The sequence below is a fragment of the Anser cygnoides genome, chromosome 1 (assembly GCF_040182565.1).
Source record: "Anser cygnoides isolate HZ-2024a breed goose chromosome 1, Taihu_goose_T2T_genome, whole genome shotgun sequence".
In the NCBI taxonomy this organism is placed as follows: Eukaryota; Metazoa; Chordata; class Aves; order Anseriformes; family Anatidae; genus Anser; species Anser cygnoides.
Window position 1 is genome coordinate 165,801,771 of NC_089873.1, and position 25,293 is coordinate 165,827,063.

General features: G+C 35.7%; 1 protein-coding gene across 5 annotated transcripts in view; it reads right to left on the reverse strand.

The window, feature by feature from the left end:
• NDFIP2 (Nedd4 family interacting protein 2) overlaps positions 1 to 25,293 on the reverse strand; it is a 141,506-nt gene that overhangs the window by 87,632 nt on the left and 28,581 nt on the right. For 3 of the 5 annotated variants that reach the window (XM_048047473.2, XM_048047472.2, XM_048047470.2), the window contains 5 exons: positions 24,658 to 24,745; positions 15,979 to 16,103; positions 12,868 to 12,934; positions 9,032 to 9,137; positions 3,003 to 7,170 (listed from right to left, as the gene is read on the reverse strand). In XM_048047473.2, the coding sequence (XP_047903430.2) occupies positions 9,034 to 9,137; positions 12,868 to 12,934; positions 15,979 to 16,103; positions 24,658 to 24,745 (384 nt within the window). In that variant the 3' untranslated portion in view covers positions 3,003 to 7,170; positions 9,032 to 9,033. Of the gene's footprint in view, positions 1 to 3,002; positions 7,171 to 9,031; positions 9,138 to 12,867; positions 12,935 to 15,978; positions 16,104 to 24,657; positions 24,746 to 25,293 lie in introns of those variants that run through there. The other 2 variants (XM_048047471.2, XM_066987140.1) reach the window with 1 other exon arrangement.

A 25,293-nucleotide genomic window follows, 5' to 3' on the forward strand; every position in this document is an offset into this window, starting at 1 on the left:
TGATATCATTACACAAGTGCATACTACTGTATGTGTATAAAAAACACATGACCATAAGTATGGAGTCATTATGGGTATAGACCACAGATACAGCTAAAATTTTACACGCATTGCATATATAGCACAGCTTTCATCGTTAGAAAGACTTACAAAAACTGCAGGAAGATAAACATACAAAAAAACATGCTGTCAGTAAATGTTATCACAAAGCATAACTAAATAATTATTTCTAAGTTCTTTGATTTGAAAGCACAAAGCATACAAAGAACACATCTTCTCATTTTCCAAAAATATTCTTTTTATACTACAGAGTCAAAGCTGAAGTATCTTCTTGCATTATGCATTTTCAAGAGAATTGAAGAAGGCAAGAATTATATATCTTGCTCCACACATACTTGTCAGAGTTACCCTGTCTTAAGTGTACTCACTTCACAACATGGCTTTGAAGAGTCTGATCATAAGAGGGGAATTTAAAAAAAAAGAGACATTTCTCATAAAATGGCAAGTGCACCAAATTTTAGGTTAATTACTATCATAGAACAGACACCTTTCCTGACTTACAAAATCACCAATTTTCTCTGTTTTTCTGAGTTTCTGTAAAACAGATTATATGCACGTTAACTGTGGGAAGCCTAAATACAAATTTAATTGTAAGAAGATAATTGGAAGGATTCTTTCCTCTGATGAGATTTTATTAATAGTGATGATTTGCAAGACAAGACCTTGCAGAACTGAAGTTAGTTTAGCATGACTGGCATATGGAAAGTGGAAAAACTGAAAGAGATTCCCCCACACACCCCTTTTACTTTATTTCTTGTGTATGTCTTCTTGATCAATTTGATTCTTAAATTCTTGATAACTCATTGATCTAAAAAACTCCCTTAATCATTTTTACATTCATATTTCAAAGAATAACCAAATTTCATGGCCCAGCTTTTGAGAACGTTCATCCTTTAGCTGTTACATCCCCCAAAGAAAAAATTAAATGCAAAAATCAAATGAAAGCAGGTAAAAAAAAATCAATCCAACATGAAAAGTTTAACATGGTGCTTGATTTTTCTTTTCTCACTGAAATCATGTATTATATTAGGCACTATTAGCAAGAATGATTAGTGTTCTGGGTAATATTCCTCCTACAGCTGTTGCTGTAACTGGATAGATAATATTTCTAGTAAGCACCAGTTTGTCTTACAAAGTGCAAATTTTATGAGTAAAATGGTAATTCCTAAGAAGTCAGTCACGAATCACAGTACCCCCTTTGTATCAGGTAGTTACAGAAAGTTCCACACAAGATTAGGAGCAAATGTTTATGGATATATTGCACCAACCTAAAAGATGTTCAGAAATATGCTGGGAAGAAACTTTTTCCCAATCCCTCAGCTGAACCTTGTGTAGCTACCAATCTAAGTAAAACAGTAAGAAAGCTGCCCAACATCACAAGATTTGTGACAAAATACAAAAGCTGACAACACTGATTTCTTTGTTAATGTAAACCTCGATATTGCGAGAGTTGAAAAGGCTGCATATTCCATGCAGATTGTATAATCAAAGCCAGGGCTGAAGATTACACTCCTCCTGGGAAGGCAGGGAAACAGCCAGAGGCCTTTCCCATAGGGCCAGCTAGGCTAATAGCTGTTGGCCAAGTGCCTTCATGGACAGCCAGACGGGACCTCCTTTATTCTCCTCTGTCCACGTGGAGGAGGATTTGCTATTCTAGTTGCCTCCAGGAAGCAAAGAAAACCTAAGGACTATTTCACAGATTACGTGGGTACACAAAGCGGCATAGACACAGTGCTGGTCAACTGGGGAGAAAGAGGGTGATGACCGCACATAAGTGTGCTCACATCATGTTGCCAGAAACACCTGCTAAATCAGCTGCTGCAAATGCAGAGTTAAAGGTCCGAGTAGTTTCTCTCGCTCCCTTACTCCCTTTGCTGTAAATATGCGCTTAACATGTGGGAAGAGAACATGCAGCAGTCTCAGTTTGAACCTGTGACATATCCCGAGCACACTGCATAGCAGCACTCATGATCCCTAAGGAGGAGAAATCAGGTACAGGCCTGAGCCAAGCCACATGTAACCGAGTCCAACGTGGCACATCAGTCAGCTTACAGTCAGAATTCACAAACATTTAAGTCTCTTGGATGTTTACGCTTACAATTTTTTAACCAGGGGATTATGCTGTCAGTATTTCTTGTATTTAACGTGTACCCATGTTATAATGAATACCAGCAGAACTGGTATGAGCACTGTGAGTTTCCAACTAGAAAAAAAAATTTACTAAAACACACAAAACTGACTCCTCAGCAGAAAGAGAGCAGCAATTCAGAATTCAGAGTAAAGTAACACAACAACTGACTGCTGGTAATTATTTACAATACAAAATTCTGTTTTTGCTTAACTGCAGTGTCAGACTATCTTCAAAGTAACAGCTTTCAAGTTGGATTTGATTTCCAATTCAGGTAAAAAGTAGTAGGATTTGGCTCAATTTCTTTTGCAAAAGTGATCCTCATTACAGTGGGAAGTGAAATGACAGGCCTGCCTTTAAAAGTTTGTTGTTCTGAGAGGTACAGAGATAAAATGATCAAAAAACAATTTCTCATCCTTTAAGACTAAAAGCAGCACAAAATGTTTCTATGAAAATTACAAGAAACAGATTAATTAGCTAATTAGAAGTCACCTAGGGATGCAAAGAACAGACCAACTGAGCAATGACCCCACAGGCGCTCATTCTACAGTTACACAGTGACTAGCATCAGCTTTATTCTACTAACACTTCCAGCAGACTTTACTCAACTAAATACCCAGTCACTGCCAGTGGAAAAATACACCTAAAACTTCAGAATCTAGGATTGAGTGCTCATCAGCTATGTACAGCTGAAGTGGCCTGACATTATATTCATGCAAGAAGGAGAGGATCTAAGGAAGCCAGCAATGCTACTACAATTACATTAAACTGCAATACTCATTTAATAAGCATGTGCAAGTGAAGTGTATTTTACAGTTATTTTGCTGTTAAACAAATTATACCATCTGTTCCACGTGAAACTGAGTATTTAGAAGTCATGGTACTACACCAATCCAGAAAATGAAGCAGGATGGGCCTCTGTGCAGGCATACATAGTGATGAATCAATGAACTTCTTGGATTACATTAAGGATATCTCCACAAACATACTGCTTCTTTGACCACAAGAAAAATTGAGAGTGAAGACTACAAGTACAGATGTAAAAACAAGGGTAACTGCAACCATCCCTCCATATGAAAAATCCAAAAGATTTTAAACTTTCTCTTTTGAATATATACTTCTCTATTTTCCACAAAAGGAACAATAGCTGGAGACCTGATGATGTTTTTAATACTTAAGTCTCATTGCTTGCAAGTTTCCTAAAGTAGAGAACAACTTTAGACACTACAACAAAAATCCAGAAAGCTGATTTTTCTTTCATTTGGAAAGGGTGGGGGAAAAAGGTAAATATATATCAGGAAATGGTTACAGTAGATTATGTAGACCCTTAAGGAGATAAAGGAAAATATACCTACAACAAATTCTGCCACCCTTTTAATGCCACTTGCACATGCAATACTTACAAACGCTGGATGGTGCAGTTACATATTTCACACATTTTCAGCTGTCTGGAAGTCATTGATTTTGAAAAGTTACCTGTAAAATATGGACTTACAAAAATACAAACTATCATTGCAGTTAATAAAAAAAATTGGAAATTGCTAGGTGGGTTATTTATTAGCTGCAGCCAACATGCAGTAGCATAGCCTTCTGCCTGTCCTTACTGTCCTTTATGTACTTGACAAGTGCATAACGAAATAAGAAAGGACATGAAAGTGGAAAAGATATGCAATGTGGAGAAGATATAGACAATGAAAGTATCCTAGGAAGCTGAGGAAAATGATGCTAACGATCTTGGGATAATGGAAAAGAATAACATATATAGGACATACTGGACTCCATTTCTGGCTAGCTGTGCACAGATGCTAATCCAATTTTAGGATGATTAGAAATGTTTTCCTTATTGAAAGATACCTATTACCATACCAGATGTTATTCACTTTTCAGAAGTCCAAGAAGCAATGGTAATTTCATGATAGGAATATTTTGTTTAGGTGAATAAAGTAAGCAACCACACGAGAGGGACTAATGCAGAGTATTAATGGAAGAACATTCACAAAAGGTGGAAAAGAGATTAAAAGCTTTCTGATATTATGATAGTATGTTACTAAAATCACTTTTCCTCATCTGTTGTCGTCATTCAAAGCGAAGGAGGCAGATTCAAAAAGAGTATGGCATTCAAAAAGGTTAAAAGGTGTTGTAGAATGAGCATTACACCCACACTGCAGGTGAGTCAGCAAAATGAAAGACTGGAGACAACCTTCTCTGCCCAAGAAGTATAATTTCATCAGTCATCTGCACAGGAAGTGTTAGTGATGGATCGTCTCAGAAGTGTGAGTTCCAGGCTACCTGAATCACATACATGATGTCCATCTTCCCGTGGTGTCCACGTCAATAAAAGTAGATGACAAAAACTGAAGAAATTACATTCAGCCAGTTACTTGAATACAATGAAGTTTTCTCTCTCCCTCCATTTTCTCCCTCCCCTCCAGCTGTTTTTGCCCCATACTTCAAAGCCTTATTTACATTCATACCAAATCTGTTTACAGTCAACTTCACTGTGATACTGAAGCTTTTTTTACCCCAACTAAGACACAAAGCAAAGCTGGCCAGGTGTCTCTAAACCACAGAGCCAGCTGCTCCTAACCAAGCTCACAGGAAATAGCAAGGAAAATATGCAGCATTTGACACATCTGGAATAGATTGCAGAGTCTTTGAAAACTGTGTCCCAATTCCCTTCCTCCTGCTGATGAGATTTCAGGCTACCAAACTGCTGCATCAACTAAAGAGGATTAGATAATGTGTACATTTTTAACCCTACATATTGTTTGTCCAAAGGAGAATTTTTGCAAGCTACTCCAGCCAAAAAAAAAGACAAAAAAAACCAACAACAGAGTATCTGTAGGAAGCTTTCTGTAAAAATGTAGTAGAGCAAACCAAAATAAATCAGTCAGAAGACTGCTATTTAATTTAGGAAAATTGATACAGATGGAAAATAGTACTAGCTGACACTGGTAAACATAGAAAAGGAATCAATACTGCAGGCTTTGCACAGTTGCATTAACTCATTAAAAGAAATGTTTTTACAGTATGTTGCCATAAAGCATGAGATGAAAAGGAGAAGAGCAGAGAAGAGATTAGTACTTATTTTGCCAAGTAATTTGTCTGTAATGCCAGAAGTACTGCAGTGTGCTATTTTCAATGTGAAACCTACCTCCACCCCCAAAACAAAAAGCCTAAGTCTTAATTAGCAAAACAAAGCAATGTTTTATTATCTCCATTTCTTTTTCATAAGGACAATGAATGCAAAAGAACACAGAAACAAACAGCTAAGTTTAGAAGGAACTTCCAATCAGATATTGAAGATAATACTTAATTTTATTTTCCATAAAAAGCTGGGAAGTGAAGGTGCCCCTAAAGTTTTAGTCACTTTCAGCACCTCTGAAAGTTTAAGAAAATGAATAATGTAACCAGTTTACATATGCATTTTTAACATTCATTATAGATACAAAATTGAATACAGCACTAGCTTAAAACAACATAAACCTCATTATTCTTAATGTTAGTAATAAAAGGCAAAATTCTAATACAAAAAGAAAAACTGGAGGAAAGTATTTGTAATTTTTCCCCAAAGGTGCAACCAATGTATTTTGCAACTGAGATTCCAGTTGTACAAAGGACTGAGAGATGTGTTCTCCTACTTAGGTAGAAGCATAAACCATTAAACATTAAAGGAAATCAAATGTGCATGAACACTAGAGAGTACCCCTTATAGAGATGATATTTATAGGAAAGTAATGGTATAACTTAAATGTATACTGAGAGAAGTGCAACACACTTTTTCCAATTTCAGAGCTTTAAAAGTAAGATTTCCTTCATAGATTATTTCCAAGGTTTAGCTTAAATTAGTTTATTCTTATGAGATAGAGTATTTATTCTAAACAAGCATTATAAGAGCTTTTTTTTTTTTTTTTATACCCTAAGAGTGGATGTTGAGTTTTTATTGAACTCAAGACTTCTTAAACAGAGCCACTGTTATAAGTCAGGGGATACATTTGCAATACTCTGTTTCAGGAACAAAGGTGCACACATAAGGATCCAACTGCATAACCAAGGGCTACAGACGCAAGGCTGTCCATCCCTGCTAACATGAACTCCATCTTTTAATGGGATCGTGCATAAGAATAAGGGCTTTCAGGATCAAGCCCAAAAGAGATAATAAAAATCTATGTGAGGAAAGTTGTGACAAGACAAACAATTCAATGCTTTTACCTCCAAAATTACATCTAACAGTAATTATACCCTTAATGGCCAAATTAATAAGAAAATATGTAGTCATATGAAGATTAAACATAATTTGGAGAACATGCTGTTGCAAAATATATTTTGCTGTAATTCGTAAGAAGCAACTCAAACAGTAATTTATGCAGAATTATTTACAGGGGACTCAACATGGAGCATCAGCTTTAAGTAAAACAGTATACTGGTTTGAATTTGATAAAATATTAATGAGTACAAATTTGTGACACCAAGGAACGTTGGGTTTTAGTAAACTTAACAAAAAAGTTCTACATAATTATATAATTAAATGAATCTAAAATATAGAAAAAACTGCCTGAACTGGTTAATCTGAATCATTTAATGCATTTCATTTTACTCAAACTTCAGGTCAACAAGTCAGTGGTGTACACGTGCTGTGAAACAAGTTACCACTTACATCTGTCAGATACAACGATCACAGATTAACCAAGTCTGACTGTACCTAATCTATACTACCAGATGGTTTGTTCTTACTTCAGCATTATCTTTTTAATAAGCACATATGCAAATGTGCCGAAACAAAAGGCAGCAGTTATAAATATTTACTAGAATGACCACAGCGGGCACTTGAACATAAACCATCCTGTCATTCATTTTTGAAGCTGTATCTTCACTAATTTGTCTTCTGTTTTTAGTAGTCTTCTATTCTATTAACTTGGAGGGTTACAGATCATCTGGAAATTTCACACTGGTATAGGAAAGGAATGTCTGTTCGATGCAGTCTGAAGATAAAGAAAGAATCGTACTTCAGTTCATTGGAGCGATTAACCATAAAGCAACACTACTAAATGATGTTAAATGTAGAAGCAGCAAAGAACAGCCTTCCCCCACCCATGTTAGGATGGCACAAAAAGTGAAAACTCACTATTATTTTGTCAAAGCTACGTTTCCTAACACCACCTCAGAATATTTTATGATTTTAGAGTTAACATTTGTTATTTATTAAGAGTAACAGACATTGTGCAGGAAGTTAACAAGCTACTTAAGAAAAAGGCCATTGAAGTGTGATAGCAATTAATTTGAACTTGTTTCAATACTTAAGACACTTCAACAAATAGTATTTAGGTATCCAGCTCTCTAAGAAAACTCCATACCCTTATCAGCTCATACATCCTGGTGGTGAGAAATGCTTATAGCTAAAAGAAGCCGCTGAATTCAGATAGGACAATTCATTAACATCACTCAATACTGAGTAAGGCTTTAGTGTTTTGCCCCAAAACAGATTTTAAACACCAGGAGAATAAAGAATCACAGACCATGTTTTCTACACTCTCATTATTCTCTACAAGGTACAATTTTCAAATACTGCTCAGTCCTAATGATATTTTTTAAAGTGTTTTTACACTTCATTATACTGAAAGCTAATGGATATAAAGATGTTTTCACACAGTCTCTACTCTATGAATTTCAGCATTCTGAAAGGGTTACCGTACTACTAAGAAAGTGAGAGACATGTTACTCTTACAAAAAGGAAATGCTGCCATACAGGTGCCATTTTAGGTTGATTACTAAAATGCAATATATTATTATTTAAGTTCAACTTACCACATAGCTTTGACAAAATGACACGTTAAAAATAAACGTCACAATGATGTTAACAGGGTCATTCCACGATCAGGAACAATTACTTATCATTACTGTTTTTATATGTATATCACTGTCTTATATAAAAGGAATCATCTTTTCTAGGCAAACAACATTTCAGTTTTTTTCAGACATCCAACAATGTATTGCTGGCTACCTCATATTGATCCTGTGTCCAATCTTGCAAAAAGTTAAGGAAGTCTGCTTTATTACAAACAACACTGCTTCACAGTTAAGTCAAAAGACAGCATTTAAAACATTTTAGGTAAACTGCAAAACAGTGAAGATGCTACAGTACTTATTTATGGATTTAAATTTAACTTGTCGTGCAGTTTAGGTAAAAAGTTAAACACAAATGGAGACCTCTAGTTTAAGATACATAGAAGTCCAACAGGTCCACCTAATGGATAAAGCACATTTAAAAAAAGGAGTGGATATGTGCCAGACTGATTAGTCAGCTACCTGAAAGGATATATAAAGCACATTGTTGCATACACAGTAATCATCCTTGTATAAGACTATCTTAAGCCAGTCATGTAAAGAGAGGCAATACTTATCTACTGTTTGCATGTTCAGACCCACGTCAATCAGATTTAACATGCAGGCAGATTAGTGCTTCCTAGCACACTGACAACAGGTTGACTATTAAAGCCAGTTTTCCTACACAAAGTACAGTGTCCTGACAGGATTCTTGCATAGGATAAACAACCAGTTCTGCTTTGTTTTTGTTACTGAACATTAGTTCCAGGGAGGACTAGGGGCAGCAGTGAGGACACATTGTTTATTTTCAAATTTAATGATTTCAAGAGTCTTAAGATATTTTCAAGTATATGTAGAACATATGCAACATTCATGACAGATGTTGAAAAATCATGCAACAGCAAGATGTTCTTGACATGTGACTGAAGTTTGATTTTTTTTTTTCTTAATTGAAAGTATTGTATTCTTCTCAGTGTGCCTGGGAGAGAGAATCTCATCTCAATACTAAAAATTGCTTACCTTTAGTACAAGAAAAAAAATCTTGTTCTGTGAGCAGCTGCCATGCTTTCAGACATATTTCTGACTTTAAGATAATTGACAAAGCCTCGAAAAAACAGGAGAAGTCCTGAAAGTGTAGAAAATGCACAAAATTAATTATACCAACCTAAAGTATCCTACAAATTCTTAAGATTATTTAAAAAATTCAGATTATATAAAAACAGTGAGATCTTTACGCATCACTCACAAATTTAACAAGCAAGTCTTCCACTTTGATCTTGCGTGATATAAGAATATATCATTATGGAAGGCTTTTCTGAAATTTTACACGCATTCTGAGTTCACGTATCATCTGCTAAAAAGACTACGTGAAAAAACTTAAAGGAAAAAAAGAAAAAAAGAGATACGTTCCACATTATCTCCAAACATACTTTGGAAATGTTTAAGATTAAAAATGTACTGCTAGTCAACAGAAAAGAAGAAACAAGTCAGTACAAATTGTTCTAGCAACAAGCCAATAACAAATTGTAGGAGATTACGGCTTGAGATTTAACCATCCAGAAATATGCACCTGACCAAGAGTAGAAAGAACAGCAGTTAGTTCAAAGAAAGTTACTCAATGTGTGTTATTTCTTTGTCAACTGCACAATTTAAATTATTTTTAAATGTTTAAATTTAGCCGCATTTGAAAGAATATCTCTGCTCTAATAATAAGAGCAAAAGATAAAGAACCGTCACACAATTTACAGATGCAACAGTGGAAATAACTAACTTTTTTTTTTTTAAACCAACACAGATTCACACGCTGGACAGGTCAGCAAACCAACCCAGAAAAACACACTGTTGCATAGTGAACACAGCTCTTTGCTCCATTCTCTGTTAAGTAAACTCCAACAGATTATTTTACGTCTGTTGGATTCTCCCTGATCCAACAGATGAATTTGCCCAAAATGTTGGGGTTGAAATCTGAATTATACATATAGCAGAGAAGCAGATATCTGGAGAGCAATTCCATCGTAGAATACGTTGTATTCTCTAAGCAGGCCCCTGTTTTTTTCCCCACAGTTGAGCAAGGGCCTACTGCCAGTGGTTCAGACAGAGAAAACCAATTTTTAAAGGTCCAGGGCAGGGCAGATGAAGAAACTTCAGTGTTTCCCCTAACTATAAATGTCATGCTATCCATCTGAGAGGTCATTTTTCATTTTGACATGCATCAAAAAATATGGTATTATTAAATATTTTCAAAGTTTATGGAAAAAAAGAGACCCTTAACATTTTAAATTTTTTTTTATCATCTAAGATTGAGATGTTGGTACATTAAATCCTTGTACTTTCTTACAGTGCATCTGGTGCTTGCTCATAAGACAACATTCTGGATAAGATCAATACTCAATTGAGTTGAATCCACCGGGGAAAAGTCTTTGGTTAGTTTAGCTATGCACCTTTGTGTTTAAAAAGCAAGCTGACCACAAACAGAAAATTAAGTTTATCATAAATACATCGTAACTAGATAACCCAATTCCACGTGTAGAATTATTATACAGGGATTGGGTTCATTTATATGTTTAAATGATCATGTAGGTTCCTTTAAGATATATACACTTATATAGTGAGATTCCAAAAGTTCAAATGAAAATCCAAACAAAAGTTAACAAATTTAGCAAAGGATTACATCCTGTTCTCTTACATCTTAATAAACAATCTCTATGGTTACACTGATATTTTGCTATGTGATGCACTTTTTCTTCCTGCTGTCCCTGCTGAGACCCTGACTGTTTCCCATGCTCATTTATTTTGTAAAATAAAAATTGGCAAGCAAAAAGCATTTACTTTTTTTGCTTCTTTAAACCCAAGCCTCCATAGGACACACACCCAAGAAGAAAAAACCTACCCAGAGAATGCTCTGCTAACTTTGACCTAAGACAGATACATTTCTGTACATTTCTACCAAAGGTGCTACCCAGACGTTACCAGAGATAGTCCTACATTCAACTAAAAAGCAGCTGAAACAGCAAAAGGTGGACAAGAAGATTTTAAGGTGCCTGAAAGCATATTTTCTGCATTACACATGCTGGGAAAACAGTCCAAGTTCAACCCATACTTTTATATTTCGCTGTTTAACGGAGGAGGGAAAAAAAATACACCACAGAAAAAAAAACACTTTCCATTGTGTTCCTCAAAAAGAAACATTGGCTAACATTTAAATTTAAAAATGAAAATTGTCTCTCTCTCCAATTTGTTCACTGTGCATGACAGGTCTTTGGAAGTAGACCATTTCACTTTTCCATGAAGCGTGAGCAAATTTTTCCAGACTTTAAATAAAGTAAAGGGAACATAAACAGATAGGTGAACACCAGAAGAGAGAAAAAGATAGCAATGCATGGGCTCAAGTATGTCAAAGGATCATCCAAAAGAAAGGCTCCAGTTTATTCACTTTGAAAGAGACACAGGATATACTACTTAGCATGTTCTGATTGGAAAGTTATCTGAAACAATGAAATACAGATTTGGTTGGCAGAACTCCCATGACTTGATAATAGTCCTTCATTTCCTACTAAGTAGGTCTATTGGGGTAAATTCTTCTGTAGTGTTCTAAAATGCTGTTGGCCTACGTCATGCAAAACATTTGTAAAACAAGGGAATGCTAACTGCTGGATACATACAGTGCCTTTTATTGCAAGCTCTGTGAGTTTAAGAAAAAAGTCTTCTAACAGTTCAGGCTGAAAATAAGGCTTTCCTAAATCTAAGTGATCTAACTTCCGAATGTGAGAAGTGCTGTGAAAGACTAGTAAAAAGAACTACAAATGCACAACTTTTTCTATATGCCTCATGTAGCCAAGTATACAACGGTAGAGCAAGCTATTAAGAAATCTGATTAATACTCTTAAATTGTATTGAAAGAAGGATATGGAAAACTTTTTTTTTATTAAGGATTTTTGGCATTTATTGTGAAACAAATAAATCAGAAGCAGTCAGGATCTCTCAAAAAAAAAATTTACTCAACATTTTACTCCAACATTTGCTGTTAGACCTCAGTTGAACTGACTCAAAGGGAAGACTGCCACCTACTGAATCATCAGCAGCTTACTATGCTTCCAGAGCAAGAAAATAAAATAGATAGTAGCATTCACTCCTGTAAAAGCATATCACTCCAGACTTCACGTTCAAATCACAAAATCCATAGTAGGAAAAAAATTATAATGGTTGGTGTTTGCAATATCAAAATTAAAAACAAAGGCAGAACGTGATGTGTATAAAACTTTGAACACAGGCAGGCAGACCTCTTCAGAAAAAGCTGACGTCATGGAAGCACTGTGATCAGCAAGCATGAAGCCATTCTCTTGTCTGACTGAGTAACTACTGATGCAGCATGCATTTCAAAGGAGTAGAAAAGGACATTTCATGACCTGTGTACAAGACAACTGACTCCACCTTCCTAGGATCAGTCACATTTCATAAAATTTAAAACTTGACATACAAGCATATATATGTAAGTACCTGGTATCACTTACTTTCACTGCGTTCTCTGCATAAAACCTAGAGGTTTTGTTACACAATTCTGCACCCTTAGACGAGCATGAGCAGATTAAAAAGCACAAGCTACAAATCTCAGGTATGTACGTAATTACAAATGTAGAGTACCATTTTGAGTTGAATGTTATTTGAATAGTCTGCAATCCACACTGTAACACTATGGTAATAACCTGGTGAACACTACAGAAATAAGAACAGCATACAAAACTATCAACAGCAAAAGAAAAACATATAGCTAAACATGTTACAGAACTCTAGCTACAAGGACATGATATATCTTTAAGTACTTCATCAAAACAGAAATGTTTTCCATTGCCACTTACCAAGTACAAGGAATATCCACCAAAGCCAGTACTGTCCATTGAAATATCCAGTAAAGTAATCTGAAAACTGGAATTCATACACAAGGCTTAGCTGTAGCAAGAAAGATGACTAAGACACATTTAATGCTTTATGCAAATACAGGAAGTTGAGGGGAAAAAAAAATTAAAGAAAAATACTGTATTCTCCTAAAATAGAAAACTGGTATTTGTGTCATAGTTTAACATACAAATAACACTTCCAGTATCAGGTGGTCTTTGACAAAGTTATTTCAAAAGCTCTAAAATATATATACGTGTGTATATACGTGTATATGTTGCATATATTACTTGCCAGAATCATCTGACATTTTCTATTATAATGAATCACCACTGTCAATTTCCTACCCCCCCACCCAATGCCTGCCGTCCTGAACACATTACGGCAGCCTGCTGCTTTAGATATTAACACCAAAAGCCACATTAGTTTAATCTTATCAGACAGGGATGTTCTGCTGACCCCTCAAAAGAAGAGCTTTTGACCTTCTGTATACCCCCTACTGTTAATCGCTGCCAAGAATACCAGCCCCATAAAGACCCCCAACTCATTAAAGTCTTTTCATTTTCAAACCAGCATTCAGTTCCCAGCAGTGAGCTGAACGCAACTAAATGAACCTTGAAGAGGCATTTCAACTGTTCCTGTTAGTGACCATGGTAGACAGTTTTGTCCTCTCTGATGTGGGAGGCAGCTGGAAGGCAGGGTGTGATGGTATTGGAGACAGGTATCTTTGCCTTTACCCGACTCCAGACTGCATGCTTCACTGATAAAAAAGGCTAATCAAATGTCTCCAAAACTCACACAAGAAGTAGGAATGAAGAGATGTGTGAAAAGTTGCCAGAAGGAAAAAAATAACCTTTTTAGTAGCTCTGCACACTTTTTGTACACTTCCCATCCTACTGTCATTCAGTATGTTTACTGCATCCTGCAACAGCACATCCTATTTGTCATTTCCAGTGCATTTCTGTAGTTATCAACCAAGAAATCAAGTAATTCAGGCATTATTTTCTCTAAAATAACCAGAGATGATACTGGGCAACATATTCAACCAAATAAAAATCAGAGCTGTTAAAAGGGTTTTTTGAAAAAGGGTTGAGGGGTTTTTGTTCCCCTCAAGTAACTATGCATTGAGATTCACGTTTTCTACAAAATAAAGCCAGATCATCTGAATTTTTTAAAGGCTCAATAAAAAAAAAAAAAGGTAAAGAAACAGAATTGCCAAATTGAATGAAAAGAACAATTTACATTATCACTATATAAATACTAGCATATCTATTATTCAGCAGACTAAGCATGTTGTATTTTGACAGTTCATTAAAAGACCAAATGAATATTCAACTCCAAGAAAGTTCACTGCATTATGAATCCCACTTCACCTGATAGTCAATATTGTAAATTTTCTTAAGCATGGTTTTTTTTTTTTTTAACTTACAATTTCATTTAATTGGAAAGAAGATTTATTAAAACCACTAACCAATCAATTACTGGCCTAACATGCATTACTCCCACGTTTTTAAGCAAAAGAAATCATTGCTGCAGAATTTACTGAACCACAAATCTGTGCTTTTGTTTCCTAGAAAAAAAAACTATTTTTTCTGGATATAAAAAGTGATACAGAGAAAGCATATGTAAACTAGAACTGTTTAGACACTATATAGTGTCTACTACAGTACTACTGAGCCTGAGTGAGAAAGTTCAGTACAAGCTTTCTGAAAAGTCTGAAGCAAAGGAAATACAATTTTGTGTATAAATGCACACTTGCATGTCACCGTTAAAACAAAATTGTTGGCACATATCCTATGCGCTTCTGTTATTTTCTCCAGAAGAGGATACAGCACAGGAGGTTTATTATCTTGACTACGAAAAAAGCAGCCCCGAGGTCTTGGAACTGGTCAGCTCTAATATTTTGAGATTAGTAACAGACTATACACAAGATTTTAAATGCAGGCTATAACTCAGTAATTCTTTAAAGAAGTTTAGCATGTATTCATTTTAGTGGTTGTTATGAGCACATTCTCAAGTAGACAGGAATAATAAAACTGACACAATGAGCAAGTTCTGCCCTCTGTTTAGTATGCCTCGAGGGAAGTTCAAAATAGCCCCAATGGATATACAGTTGAAAAATTCATGTCTTCATGCCCATTGAGATAAACTCCATTCCAAACTCCAAATTCCAAATAATTACACCAGAACTGCATCTGATCTGGTAGGATTCCTCTGCCCTGGGGAAGCAAAAAAGTACCTCTCAGCTGTAAGAAGGATGTAGGATGTGTGCCATAAGGACCACGTAATCTCTCCTCTCTACAATCCTTGCGCTAATTGTACTAACAGCCAATCAAGTTAGATTACTAGCACATACAGAAAAAAAAAATCAGAGTTGGCATGGCATAAAAGATTACTAATAACCAAAGATCTTTCTCTTTGTTAGACAGGATGAGATTTTAATGTTGTTTCTCAGAGATGTGTAGAACTCAAGTTCAGAAAGAATTACCAAGTTTCACCTAGCATCCATTTAGTCAGCTAAGGAACTTCCACTTAGCTAACATACCTTTCCAAAAAGCATCTAGTCCCACACTAAAAGCATCAAGAAATTGAGTATCTGAGCTGGTAAAAATGCGACCACATATTTGATTTTGACTCAATTTAGTATGTATGTGCTTTTCTTTTCCCCTGTAAGATACAAGTGAGAAATGTTTTTGTTTGCTTGTTTTTTCCCCGATAGACTGCGCCACCATTTATGTTTTTCTTTTAGAACACTTTCTGAGTAATATGAATGACACTTCTGGTACTTGCTCCACTTCTGCATGCTTTTTAAATACTAAGAATGAGTCACTCCATTTATCTTAGCTGGAAGATCAACACAAAATGATAAATCAGATAAAGACAGATTCAGTTTCATTCTTAGTAAGCACGTATGAAAATATATTAAGTAAATTCCCTACGAAAGCGGAGGTTAGAGAAAGTTCTACTCACTCTGTTAAGTGCAGAATTTAATATACTTATTTTTAATTCTTTTACTATAGATGCTTGGGTAAATTATTATGGCTTGGTTCTACAAGCAGAATCAAGAAACATACCCGTACAATGAGAATCCATTTGATCAGGGAGAGACCAAATCCACAGATTGCGCCATACCTTCCAGCTATGGTATTTGTTATACAGAAGGATAAACAAAATCCAATCCAGTTGAAAATAAATGCCACTATAAAATAAAAGAAACAGTAGCTTCTGTTAGTCTGCATAGCTAAGCAAACAGACTTAACATTAATTTCACTTATAAACTAATAAGGTTATAAACTAATAAGGCTATAAACTAATAAGGCTTATACAGTCAGTACCAGTTCCCTTCCGGTAACTCAAGATTTCAGAGATTTACTTTGAACCTAGACATTCCCAATGGTATAGTCACTTAATAATAAAGCAAATGGTAAACAGACTGTAACCTACTACTTTAAACAAGAGAACATTCCAACACAGAGGAAAGTATTACTTTGCTACAGAAATCTGACCAAATGACACTAGATAAGTAAGGTAAATGCAAACAGAGGACTATAGCATACAAATCTGGATTAAAACAAAAAATAAACCTTGCTACACTCTTATAACCAAAACCAGAGTTATATGCACACAAATGCATGCGTCAAGGCTGCATATTCAGCTTTATCCAGTTTGGATAAAACAGAATAAAGTATCTGATCCTGCTCTTTAAACACAGTATAGAGATGAAGATAAATTGAGAAGCTGATGTTTCATTGGTTACTGTCTTCTCTTTTAGATCTATGTCCAAGCCCACAAATGCAAAATTCAAACAGTCTGTAAAACTGAAGTGGAACTGTAAAGAAACTGATGTTCCAAAAGAAATTTTGGAAGACTTTGCATCATCGCCACAGTCATTTTGTACAAGCGAGAAAACATCTTGCCTAGGGTAGTGATAAGAAAACTTACTTTTATGATAATTACAAATCCTCAAAACAAACAAAAACCTTGAACAAATGCTAATAAAAAATAGAGTAAGCATTTAACTACATAACAGCTACAGAACAGCATGTTCGCAATCCTAACGCCTAGCTTTCCAAAACAGAAAAGCATTTACATTTGAGAAAGCTTGGATACACTGTTCTGAATGCAGGATTTTCCTTTTTTAAGCAAGCTCTCCGAATTCAACATACTTTTAAGAGTAACAAATTTTGGAAGCTAGTTCTTCGGCATGTGTCTGTTCCTGCCTCAGCATAACAAGCTACTGCTCTGTCCCGTCCTCCCTATTACTCAAGCTGCAAAGGGTGACTGATCATGGCTCCACTGACAGGCATGCCAAAGAGGACGAAAGACAGACAAGTTTCTAATGGACTATGGGGATCCCCAGAATACTTACAGTTTTAATGTGTACATAAAAAGATAAGGATTTAAAGTACCTAATAGCTATTTTTGCACGTAATAAAAAAAAAATAATTTCCCAATCAAAGTATATGAAGGGAAGAAAAGTTCTTTCGTTTCTTATAACAAAATTTGAACACATCAACAATTTTATCCTCCTTTCAAATTTACCTAGACAAATACTCAAAATAGAATCCAGTCACTGGATGAGTATTAGAAAGATATTTAAGCTTACGTTATTTGCCCAACTCTTAAAAGACAAGGAATCATCTTCCAGCACAGTTCACAACAGTTCCCCCCCCAACTCAGCGTGCTGTTCCATCAAGTTACAAACTGACAATGAATATAGGAAAGAAAAAAATATATAAAAGTTGTAAACTACCCAAGTTCACACATTCTAAAAAAATGAACTATAAATACTGAGATTTGTTTTCTGTATAAGTTTCTGTCCATTTCTAGAAAATTCTGCAGTGAGGACCTAATCAAAAATCCATGTCTTCAGCAATATGAGAAAATCATTACTTCTACCTCTGTAAAACCTAAGCAACACCTTAGGGAGCTTCCCCCAACATTTCCTCGGCATTGCATCACCTTAACAAATGCTAAAGTCAACGTGTTTTCAATATTTCCCATTGCTTTTTTTCCCTCCCTTGTGTCCTATCTCTACCTCTAAAATTCATCTTTATTGTCTCATTCTGTTTAAAAAATAATAATTCTGTCCTTGCAGAAATGCATCTGCAGCTTCTGATCAGACTGCAACAAATTATTATTTTTTTTTAAAATCTATATTCAAACTCTCTACATCAAGATTAGGCTCATTTATCTATCTTCTTCCATCATAGTTTCCATGTATATCCTCTGTCAGTGATGCAAATTCTCTGAGTTTTGTGGCCTACACTGCATCTGGAAAGAGTTACTGAAGTAAATTTATGTAAAATTTCTGTCTCACATAATTACTGCAATAAAAGCTGTCTACATCTTTCATCTCCGTATTGCCGTTGATAAACCATAGCACGAGTTCCCCACCACACCAACAGAGAAAATAGAATCAGGAGAGACTAATGGAACGAAGTATCTACTGCCTTCTCTGTCTGCAAGATGGAGACTAATAAATTGTGCAAGCTTCTTATTGCAACAAATGCAACCATCTGTATTCTGCAACAAAAAGTGTTTCTGAGGTTGAAAATTAGGAGAAATTTCTTCTCAGAAAGAGTGGTCAGGCACTGGAACAGGTTGCCCAGGGAGGTGGCGGAGTCACCGTCCCTGGGGGTGTTTAAGGGAAGGTTGGACTTGGTGCTTAGGGACATGGTTAGCAGGTGACATTAGTGGAAAGGTGATGGTTGGACCAGATGATCTTGAAGGTCCTTTCCAACCTTAATGATTTTATTAATCCTGTCCCAGAGATGACTAACATTTGGACTCATATTTGAGTTCAACTTTCTACTACTGGCCTCTTCCCTTTAATAAATTTAAGAGAGAAGCTGCTTTTCAAGAGGAAGATGGATAAACTAAAGATTTTTTTTTCTCCAGTAAAAAGTCTTCTTGATATCTTGTAGCGCTTACAACATTTTATTTTTTCTGATTTGTAGTGCTAAAAAAACAGTTGAAATACAAAATGTAGGATGTTCTAAATGTTATGTAAGTCTCAGAATTTGACACTTCAAACAAGGTCATCCATAAGCTATTTGAAAAACCAAAGCCCTCTTCTGAGTGGCAGTGGTCAGCATATGATTTTTGATATCAAAAATCAAAAAAAAAAAAAGTGTTTTATCCATCTGCACTTCTAAGAAAAATGGAGTACCACTATCCAACTTGGTTTTGACAAACAACCTTACATCCATTGGTATTTTTTATACTCTAAGAGATATAGGGCAAGGCAAAGATTATGTATGATGCAGTATACTTTGCCATTACTATTTTATTAATCCATCAAGAGTACCACCTCTTTCAAAAAAAAAAAAAGGGGGGTTTTTTGTGTGTAAAAAGTTGCTATCATTTTTATAAGCTCCCTTTAAGTACTGAAAGGCTGTAATGATGTCTCCTAGAGCCTTCTCTTCTCCAGTCTGAACGTTCCCAGCTTCCCCAGCCTTTCTTCACAGGAAAGGTGCTCCAGCTTCATCACCTTCGTAGTCCTCTTCTGGACACACTCGAACAGACCTACATCCTTCTGGTGCTGGGGGCCCCAGACCTGGACACAGCACTCCAAGTGGGGCCTCACAAGGGCAGAGTAGAGGGGGACAATCATCTCCCTAAAGCTGCTGGCCATGCCTCGGTTGATGCAGCCCAGGATGCAGTTGGCTTTCTGGGCTGCAAGCACACACTGCTGGCTCACGTCGAGCTTTTCGTCCACTGGAACCCCCAAGTCTTTCTCTGCAGGGCTACTCTCAGTGAGTTCTTCTCCCAGTCTGTACTCATGTCTGGGATTGCCCCTATCAATGTGCAACACCTTGCACTTGGCCTTGTTGAACCTCATTAGGTTCACATGGGCACACTTCTCACGGTTGTTCAGTTCCCTTTAGATGGCATCCCTTCCTTCCCTTGTATCTACTGCACTACTCAGTTTGGTGTCATCTGCAAAATTGCTGAGGGTGCACTCAATCCCACTGACCGTGTCACTGATAAAGATATTAAACAGCACCAGTTCCAATACTGTCACATCATTTCATTCTATTCCCACAATTTAGAGTAAACATAGAAAACTGAGTTTTTCAATCTCGTGTACATATTGCAATACATCAGAAGATACAACAGTAGTGACAAGCATACTATTACAAATCTACTTCTTCAATGTTCTTTTCACCTCACTTGCTGATCTTTTCCACTTAGCTTTCCACAGCTTCACATTAATCACTTGTCTTAAGTTTACTACCTTCTTTTCATGATACTAAACGTAGAACTGGTCTGAAAACACATGCTGGTTCCAAATTTTAAGCACAGGTCAAGTCTGTGACACTATTAAAATGGCAACTATATACAAAATGAAACCATGCTCAATTATGTCCTTTATTCCCTGCTTTGTCTGTCCAAATAGTTGTGTTTTTTTTCTTAAATATACAGCAAACACCAAAAGATCTTAAAGCGTCATACCTTGCCTAGGTTTACTAAACATACAGTAATAAATAATAGTTTTCATGCACCACTAAAAAATGTTCTTCCCACTTCTGCATAGAATTTATTCTACTCTGAACTGGTATACATTTTTCCCCCTTCCTGATGGCCTCACCTTAAGTCTGCTGATGATCAGTGACAGCATTTGCTACCGGCCTCTTTTTTTTTTTACCCGACTCAGTGATGAACATTCAAAAACTTCCCTAGGCAGTTTATCTTTAGTACTTCATTACCCACGTTGGTAAATTTCTCTTAATGCCCAATTGGAAGCTTCCTCATTCCAATTATTTTGTATTACATCCAATGCACACGTAGAAACCACAGAAGTCAATTTCTTTCTGCATAAAGAAAGAAGTTTGGTGATTGTGTGTGAAGGTCAGCCAGACTCCCCGATGATCAGAGGAAAACAAGCACAATTCCTTTATCTCGTTCCAACATTTGCTATTTCAGTCAAATGACTTTCCCTTAGTTTCTCTTGCATGACTAAGGGAAACCCGCATAGCATTAATACATGCACAAAGTCAGGTTTCCTAAAATCGCACAAAGGAATCCTCCCACTGGCAATTTAGACCATGTTTCCATTTCTCAGGAAGCATACAACAGGAGGCTGTGCTAATCTGGGGCCTGCGCTACAATTCTGCCTCCCAACTTATGCCTGCTTGCAATGTCCCAAGTAGATATCCTAGCTTGTATGCAATTTATTGATCATTTGAAGCATCTACTAGGTTTGAAAACAGCGTGAACATTAATTTCTGAACTACTGTTATGGGTGTTATCTGTTCCAATATAACATCTTGGACTAAATTTACATTTACGTTTCTTTGTATTATGAGATTTTTTTTTTTGCTGTCAAGTTGTAATGTGTTTAAATTGGCTGGCCACGTGTCATTCAAAAGTGAATCACATCTCCAGATGAGAACTTAAACTTCAGCTGTCTCAAACATTTTTCTCCTTTTCTACTTCCTTATCAAACCATTTGTGAGATTCAAATTAATATTTAGTTCTTCCAGAGCAAGGATTGCCCAAAACTCTCTTCCATGGTTTCAAAGAATCCAAATGAGTTCCACAATTATTTTGGGGTCCACAGGTGAAAATGCTGGTAATATTCTAAAGCACTCCTTAAATACAAGAGAAAAACCTTTTATTACTGTCAGTTAGCCAGGATAAGCCAATCGGACATGATTCAAACTTCCACTATGTGCACATTAAGCAAAAAAAATAAACATTTTTGGGCATGACAGTTACTTTCTCTATCACCGTTACAGCTGTGTTCAAAATGATAAGAAACAGCTCAGAAGTTCCTCCTTTTTGTTATGCATACAAAATTTACTCAGAGTAACTCACCTACTAACTTATTTCTCTGGCATTCTGAAAAGTTTATACTATGTTGTATAAGGCACATCTGACTAAAATACATAAATGAAAAATATATTAAGTGGTCTGGTGGCATAATTTGCTGCATTGACTTCATAGATTAATTTAGTTCCACATTAGAAATTGACAAACACCAGCCCTGACCATTAGAGAGCAGAGATTATTCACTGATCAACATAATCACAGATTTCGAAAGTGACAGCAGTTTCTTAAAACAGTTTCACCACTTAAGAGATAAAATAGGTAGGTTTCCAAATTTTTCTACAAAGTTTCTGAACCAAGTGTTCAAGCAAAAACCACACAAAACCCAAAGACATTTTACAAACACAAAAAAGATGCTCAAAATACCTGCTCGTGTAAAGGGTTTTTATTCTTTAGACTATATTGTCTCCTTTTATTTAGTTATGCTAAACACAACAGTATTTTTCAACTTAGACGAGAAACAGATTTATAACTTGCATGCACCAAGATCCAAAAAGACAAAACAAAACAAAAAAGACATCTGGCCACTAGATGGCCTCAAGACAAATATTTTTGCAATTTAGGCAGCTACCACTAGATGGTAGCTACTCATCACTAGTTCACTGTAGCAAGTAGGCAAGAACAGTAAAAAATGTATTTGGTTATATTTTGGTTGAATAAAATGAGGTAACAAAAGCTAAATTCTGTTTTATACTTAAAATAAAGGTAATCAACCTCCAGGATCTTACTACAAGTGTCGTACCTAACAGTCACAAAAAGGATGAAGGAGAGCTCATCTAGAACAAGTCGTTCTTTCCACAATTCTCTCACTACACCACAGCTCCTGACATTGTTGTCCTGAATTTTAACTACACGATGAAATTTACTCTAGACTCTCAGTGTTCTGCCACCTTTGCTTCCAGCATTTAAACATATTCCACCCAGGAAAAAAAACAAACAAATCCCACAGATAGCTGTTCTGGAAATTTCACTTCAACTCCTGCTTCCTTAAGTCTACATACATCAAATTTATGAAGACTTTGATCTCCTTATGTGAATACATCACACACTATTTAAGATCTAACCTTATTAAGTTAAGCTCATTTTTTATTTAATTGTCCAATCTCACCATGAAAAAAAACTTTGAAAATGAACATTACAAGTCTATACATGCAACCAGTTTTCATTAATTCCTCATACTATGAACACAAACACCAAGTAAACTATATAAATTCCCATACGTAACTGGTATCCAGTAACAGTTAACACAGAGACCAATTAAGCATATATTTTTATATATACACCTTGCAACACGTTTAATTTTGAGAGCACTCATTTTATGCATTTCATTCAGACATGATCAAAGTTGGCAGTTACACAGTCTCAAAATGATCAAGAAAAAACATGATCTACAGGGTATTTTTTAAAAATACGTAAAAGTAGTGCTCTGTGCAGTCAGTCTCAAGTAAATGAGTGATTTGAAGAGGAAGAAGCCAGTTTATCCAAATTAGCCTCTCCATTCTTGAAGATGTGCACAAGGTTCTGCGTGTGCAGTTTTGGCCAACTGCATTTGAGTATCAATGGAGTCTTTGCTTCTGCTTCAGTTTCTGCATAGCATGAGTTTTACTACTACTATATTCCTAACTGCAAGCTAACAAGTCTGTTTTAAGCTCTGATATAAAGGACACAAAACATTTTAGACCCAAAAATTCACCCACTTGACCTCCCAGTGCAGTGCTAATGAAGGCCTGAACCAGGACTTGCAACAGCAAGTTCACACGACACAGAACTTACATAGGTTAAATACAAGACATTGTAGTATATAGGGCAGGGGAAGAAAAGAAAAAAAGAAAATGAGTAAAACCCTTCACCCCCAAGAATACATACCCTTTTTATGGTCCAACTACAGATAGAGGCCAGACTACAAAAGTCACTTTGTTCCCGTACATACATATTTGTATATTTGCTACGTGACATATAAAAATTATAAAAAAAATTATCCGAAGATGCAATCCCCCAGTTGTCCTAGTGATTTATACATCAACACTAAAAAGCTTTCATAAAGTTCTATAACCTGGACCTCTAGCTTTTAAATCAAGAGACTATGAAAGACATAAAAGGTACATGAACTAAAATGAAATTTCGGTTGAAAGACCTATTTCAGACCAAAATTCAGTGGATAACCAATCAGGTTTCATCCTGATGAATGCTAAAAAGAACAGCTGCATCCCCCACATCAAACTTTCATAAAGGCTGCCAGAGAAGCATTTCAGAACAGGGAAATATCTTTAGAAATGATAAATAAATATGCAAGTGGAAAAACAAACGGCTTTTTTCTACAAGTAATTTCCAGTGGCTAAATCCAAGTTTGCTCAACACAGTAGGTAAGTTATAAGACAAGGCATGCACAACACACACAGGGCCTGAATAATTGTAAAATTAGCACCAGCTACAATCACATATTACCTAAGAGTACATATTTATATGCTAGTGGTTAGTTCAACCTGAAAGTAAGTGTGGCTGGACTTGTTCCATAATTAACTTCACTATACTAACACAAGTAGTTTCTATATGGTACATCATTTCTCTCTAAAATTTCTAAGAATTGATGGCCAGATTTCTGTGATCCAGCCTTTAAAGGTCGCAGTCCAGCTAGAAGATGACAGGATTACTCAATTCAGAATTAACAGTGCAGTCTTATTACATCTCAGAAGATTGTGATTTTTGGTCCCCTTATCTATGAAAGGTGGCACAGAAAAACAAGCGGAACACACTTGCTACACCTGGAACAGTAAGTGCTTACATCTCTGTACGGGTAAAAGTAATAGTAATTCATTACAGTACATTAATTCAGTTTATCACAGTTATCTTCCATATTCCACAGAAATAAGGTAAAATTAAGATATACCTCAATAGGTCTGCAATACCAGATAACTTACTGAAAAATGCCAACATGAAGATGCCATCATTGCCCACTCTAAGCTGATCTGCATCACTGAAATCATCTCGTGGTGGATACTCTTCTTCCTGGATTTACAGGTTAGTGATAATTTAATTAAAAATTTATTTTAGAATAACTATCTTTAGGACTAAATTGTGTTTCTAGATCTAGAAAAGAATTGACATTTCTATAATATGTCCATATCAAGGAACTTCAAAAGAAAAATAATTCATATCAATAAAACAAGGCTTATTGGTACTTATGTTGACAGAGCCCAGAATTAAATCAAAATTGCTGTAGAAGATACATATTATATATTCATCTTAAATGAAACTAGAAATTATTTCAGACGAGTACTTTAAAAATCAAAACCAGCAGAATTCCCCCTTCTTATTGCAACCATCTTGGTATGCAGCCAAGATGTTAAAAACTTATTGGATAAAATCATTACATAGTATGTTCTATTTTTTTTTTTCCTGACAGAAAGGCCTTTTAATACTTTACAAACTATAAAGATTTAGAATAAGGTGTATCTTAATATTGCTGATGCAAAAGCACAGCACTAATCAATTTATAGATTATCCAACAACCTGCTGCAAAACGTACATAAAGCAAAGAAAACCTCTAGGGACAC